General features: G+C 39.3%; 1 protein-coding gene across 1 annotated transcript; it reads left to right on the forward strand.

Annotated features, from left to right (window-relative positions):
• Positions 1–376: 376 nt before the first annotated feature.
• On the forward strand, positions 377–1,911 carry LOC108976325 (putative glutathione-specific gamma-glutamylcyclotransferase 2). The gene is made up of 3 exons (XM_018945351.1): positions 377–508; positions 581–641; positions 718–1,911. Exon 3 carries the CDS (start codon positions 738–740, stop codon positions 1,764–1,766), a length of 1,029 nt encoding a protein of 342 aa, XP_018800896.1. The 5' UTR covers positions 377–508; positions 581–641; positions 718–737; the 3' UTR covers positions 1,767–1,911.
• The last annotated feature ends 3,433 nt before the right edge of the window (positions 1,912–5,344 follow it).

Below are 5,344 nucleotides of genomic sequence, written 5' to 3' on the forward strand. Positions count from 1 at the left end.
ATATAGTGCAGGTATATATTTCTCTGCTCGGCCGATAGCCCATGATGCTAGTGCTGCGTATTTTCTTAGTTTGTATAATAATTGTATTATTATGTAAGCTTTTATAAAATAAAAAATAAAATAAATATTTCTCTGCACACACCCAATAAAGTTAAAAAGCAAACGAAATTCGATTTTCTTGACAGTTAAATAGCCAAGCAAACAGAGTTGCAATTAATTGAGAGCAAAAAAACGTTTAAAAATATGCAGAGAACGTAAATTATGAAAATGACATACGTTATCTGCTATAATTTACGGTCTCTGGCAAAACATGATTAACGAAGACATCTGGCAGTGCTGTGCTCAACAATTTTTTTGCGCTTGGTAATGTGGAAATATTGACGTTTTCCTATTGACAACATTTCGTAAATATTTATAAAAGGACACGTCTGTGTTACTAGCTTAAGTGGTAATGGCTTAATAAATTTCTGACATTGAGTACAAAGGAAACCTTTGGTGACTAACAGTGGTAATAATCTACAAATTGTAGTAACGAATAGTCTGTATAACACACATGTACAAATATTTCTATTTTACATAGCGCTGCCGAGTTTCTTTGTCTCATTTGCCGAGTTGACAAGTGCTTATAATCAAAATTTTTTGTAAGTTCATTTTTGATAAGTTTCTTTCATAAAATGGAAAAAATTCTTTAATAAATTAAAAATTACACACATTTAGGTGAAAACAACAGAAAGGAAATGCTTAGGAACCGAGATAATTTTGTGGAACTTTGTAAAGGTTTRAAATTGCCRCTGAATGGTGAAATTTGCAGCAGCACGGAARTACTWGTGAAGCATATTTATGATAAATATTTCGAAAGAAGAATTTTGGAAGCCGACCAACCACCATGGCGTGATCCCACTAATAACTTGTGTAAATCATTGCACATATCATCTAATCAGACACGTTTTATAAAACCCAGTGAAAATGATGTATGGATATTTGGTTACGGCTCGCTCATATGGAAACCTGACTTCCCCTTTATTGATCGAAAACGTGGTTACATACGTGGTTACCGTAGATTATTTTATCAAAATAGCATCGATCATCGGGGTACGAAAACACGTCCGGGTCGTGTCGTAACCCTACTACCCACTGTTAGTTTGGAAAGTCGCGTTTACGGCATAGCTTATCGTATTTCCGAGGAGCATCGTGATGAAGTTTTGGCACATTTAGATTATCGCGAAAAGAATGGTTATGAACGTTGCGATTTACAATTCTTTGAATATCCCGAAGATTTGGATAATCACTTTGGTATTACAATGTATATAGCGACACCAGATAATTCATCGTATGCAGGAAACATGTGGCAAATACCAGTGATAGCACAACAAATATTCACAGCTGCGGGTCCAAGCGGACCGAATCGTGAATACCTCTTCAATTTGGCGAATGCGATGCGTGAACTCTTCCCAGGCGAAAAAGATCGTCATTTATTTGAATTAGAGTCGGAAGTAAAACAGCTAATCGAGGAGTATGAGCCGAAATTATTAGAAAAGGCGTTAAAGAATGAAATTGTAGAAATAATTGAGACGGGCAATACCGACGGCGATGTGCGTGAAACGGTAAGAGATGTGGAACATTTATATGAAGTATGCACACAACCTGGTTGGCGCGAGGATTTTCTGGTTAAGGAATTGGATAGCCTTAAGCAACTACTAGATTCGCTTCAAAGCAAAAAAAGTATTAGCACTCAAATTGAAAACGTTTCGGACATAGACTCTTAAAATTTTTTTTTTTCAATATGTGATATATGAGTAAAAATTTGAAATATTGCTATGCATGTACATATTAATTTAAAAAAAAATAATACATTTAGTATTCGAAAATAAAGAATGTAATGACCAAGGTATCTTAAAACCTAAAAATTTACACAAATTGCCTTGTCGCTTTTCGACGAACTATTGCTATCAAATATCGATAAATTGATATCTTACCCTATCCTCAACAAGTTCAATGAAACCGTGTTTTTTTTGCTTTTGTAACCGTACATCCTACTTTGAACTCCCAAGTTGATGATTAGAAGCAGTTTTTTTTTTGGCGTTCACCTGGTTGTTATAACGATTATTCAGACCCTGCTTGGAAGCGAAAACAATAAGTTAAAAGTCATCAAATTCGCTTAACGATAAGCTTAGGAAAAGTTCTATTTCGACCATAGAAAAAAGGTTCTTAGATTTGTGGGGAGATGGTTAGAGTCATGTGAGGACTCGTTGCATGCTGGACTCATCATTTGCATGCCGATTCTGCAYAAGTAGGAGTTTAACCKGTACAGTAGCGAGAACGAAATTGAAATGAAGGTCTTATTAGCTCCACTGTGAATAGTGTTTGGTGCCCGTTCCGAAATCAGTCGCGTCCAAAATATGGTCAGTATATTGTTCCAGTTCGTCGACGTGTTGGAGGAATATTCTAGTGATGTTCCTAGGAGGTGTCTCCGTTTCAAGCAAGTGACTACAAGGGTATGTTATACTTCTTTATAGGAAGCATGCGAGTCTAACTGTGTAGATGCTCGATGGAAAGTCTCCATTTGTGTCCTGCGGCAACCCGACGACCATTTAGGGGCCGCGCAGGTGATGACCGGGGAGGAAGATGTCATGTGTAGAAGTTCACACAAGTGAAGAAAATTCTCTGATTGACTTGGGAATGACCAGAAATGATATTTTTACACATGGTTCAAGAAGCTCCCGACTTCYGGTCTTAKATCAAGTATCCTATGGGTAGCCAAARAACATCCATTTGAAGGCGAGMTAAAGTGACAAGGCGAACCATGCCTTCCCAGCATTACTCATTATTCCCGTCCTGCAATTTGGTGCAGAGATATTTCGCGCATTGGCCACGGCGAATATCGCATTCGGATGGAACGATGAGCATTGACGATGAGCATTGACATAGTCAGAATTAAAAGACAGCGGCTACGCTTRCTAGGTCACGTTGTTCGAATGGACGAAAACACTCCAGCTCTGAAAGTATTCTACACAGTACCCGCCGATGGAAGCAGATGAAGAGGAAGATCTCCACTCCATTGGACAGATCAGGTGGAGAAGGAGTCTCCAATTGGCGCCAAGCAGGGAAAAGGAAGAACGACTGGCGCGCTGTTGTAAACTTGGCTATAACCGCGTAAGAGGTGTATACGCCAGTAAAGAAGAAGAAGTCGTTGACCGGCCGGCCGTTCGTCTTATACATATATTGCTAACAACGGCTGTTGTTGTTTTAACGGTTTCCCGGTTATTTGTGTTTTCGTCGACGTAATCTAACGGGTGGCCCAGGAAACGTGCTATTTCGGCGGGGTCGGACCAAAGGGAAAAGGGTGTTAGATAAATAGGTTGGTAGGGTATGCAAAGAGGTGGTCAGTGTCAGGTGGTCAGTGTCCAGGATGCAGGACATACAACGCTTCTTTATCTTTGCCATAAGTGCTGCGTATGATAATCTTGTTGCGATTCGGTACTTTTGTAACAAGCGTGGTTGGTTATATGCGTAATGAAGGAGACTCAAATGTTGTACCTAAAATTTTAGGTTTGTTTACCATAAACATTTTTACATCATCGATGGAAATGTTGGTCAAGTCTCTGCTTCTTTGCCTAGTTTGTAAATAGGGTGAGCGTAGATTTAGTAGGAAGAGTTAGAGGCTCCTTGCAGTAAAGAAGCAGGAAAGTTCTAGGAGATAGGCGTTCACCTTGACCGAAACTGCCACTTCCATAGACCTCGAGATCTAATAGTTAGATGTCTGTACCTCYAGTACCTTAGTCGGGACTTCGATATCACACGGGTAAAAGTGAATCACCTATAGAATCAACGAATTAATAAATGAAATTTGAGTTCATAAACTCAATATAAGCTATCGAAACTCTCTTAATAGAGTTCCGACGTCCAGACGTCCAAAATTCATTGCGAGGGTTCAACAACAATAGCAATTGGGTCATAAATACGTGTATACCGCCGAAACGTTAACATAATGATTGACATTAATCGTTTATCCTGCGGCTAATTTCACAACATCACGCTTAAGCTTTGCATATGCTTTGTAGTTAGCACAGAGTGGCGTATGCGCGTGCTCACACAAGCCACCACACAGAGCTATAGTGTTGAGTGTGGCTCGTCAACACTTTTGTCACGCTGTTAGGGACTAAGCCACAATATCACACTATGCTTACTTTTGCTATTTTTCTAATATATATTTTTTATTATTTTTAGCCAAAGGTTCACTTAGAGCTGGACTGTGATTAGCAGCGACCCAACGAAATGGCAAGTCCCACGCCTATAAAGTAAACTGAGGCTTGTGTTTGGCCGCACGTCGGTATTTTCGCTGGATCATAAAAAATTGTAATATAAAAGGGTGTATCGATTGGATGCGGTGCACAAATAAGCTCGACTTATTACGGAATGTTCGGATCTTCCCAAAATGTGATCAACGTTGACTATTATAACTAAAATTCTGAGCTGATAGCTAGATAGTATCAATACAGTCTRGGCAACTAATTAAAACATTCGACCGAAGAGAAGTTTTGGTCCTTGTGAGGCAAGAATGATWGGCGTTTCTAACCTCTTAGACCCAATTAAGTATGCTGAAGTTCTAGTCGATTWRGGACGGCTTCTGCTGCCATATTTCAAAGCTATTTGTTGTATTGTRTCAGRAYAGAAAAACATTCGACCGAAGCAGACATGTTCTGTTCTTTTTGAGACATGAATTATTCTCGCTTCCAAACTGACGGATCCAATTAATTATACCGAAGTTGTAGKCGATTTAGGATGGCTTCTAAGAAAAGTTCGAAGCTTTTTAGTGCTTCTCTTTTAGAAAATAGCTCTTAAAGTATATTTGAAGCTCGGATCTACAGAGGTTAAAATATAAGAAGTGATTAACTTGTATTTGACTTGACAGCACAGTTTGACAGCTGTCATATTACAACTCTTGCCACAGAATGGTCCACACAGCATAAGCATATAGTATATGTAAGTATAGTACATGAAAATGGACCCTGAAGGTCCWCAAAAGGCACAACAAAACAAAGYTGTAAAACGCTTGGCATTCGGACAAATTGAATATTAAAATCCGGTAATAAATGTGGAAAAATGAAGCAACGAGYGAAATTATTTTCACAAAAGGCGCGACATAAATGCGTGACGACAGCAATTGTCGAAACGTACCAAGCGCTAGGRAACGGTGGGCGGAAGTAAGACAATACTTAGCCAGGCAGTGGACGTAGATGGCGCTTGTGAGCGCGCAGATGAAACAGGCRATGACGATGTTGTCGTCGTCAAGCGTAGACTTCTTTGTCTGTAGGAGTACMACGCYAAGTCCATGGAGCGTGGA

Source organism: Bactrocera latifrons, unplaced genomic scaffold (assembly GCF_001853355.1).
Source record: "Bactrocera latifrons isolate USDA-ARS-PBARC rearing strain unplaced genomic scaffold, ASM185335v1 scaffold_75, whole genome shotgun sequence".
Classification (NCBI taxonomy): domain Eukaryota; kingdom Metazoa; phylum Arthropoda; class Insecta; order Diptera; family Tephritidae; genus Bactrocera; species Bactrocera latifrons.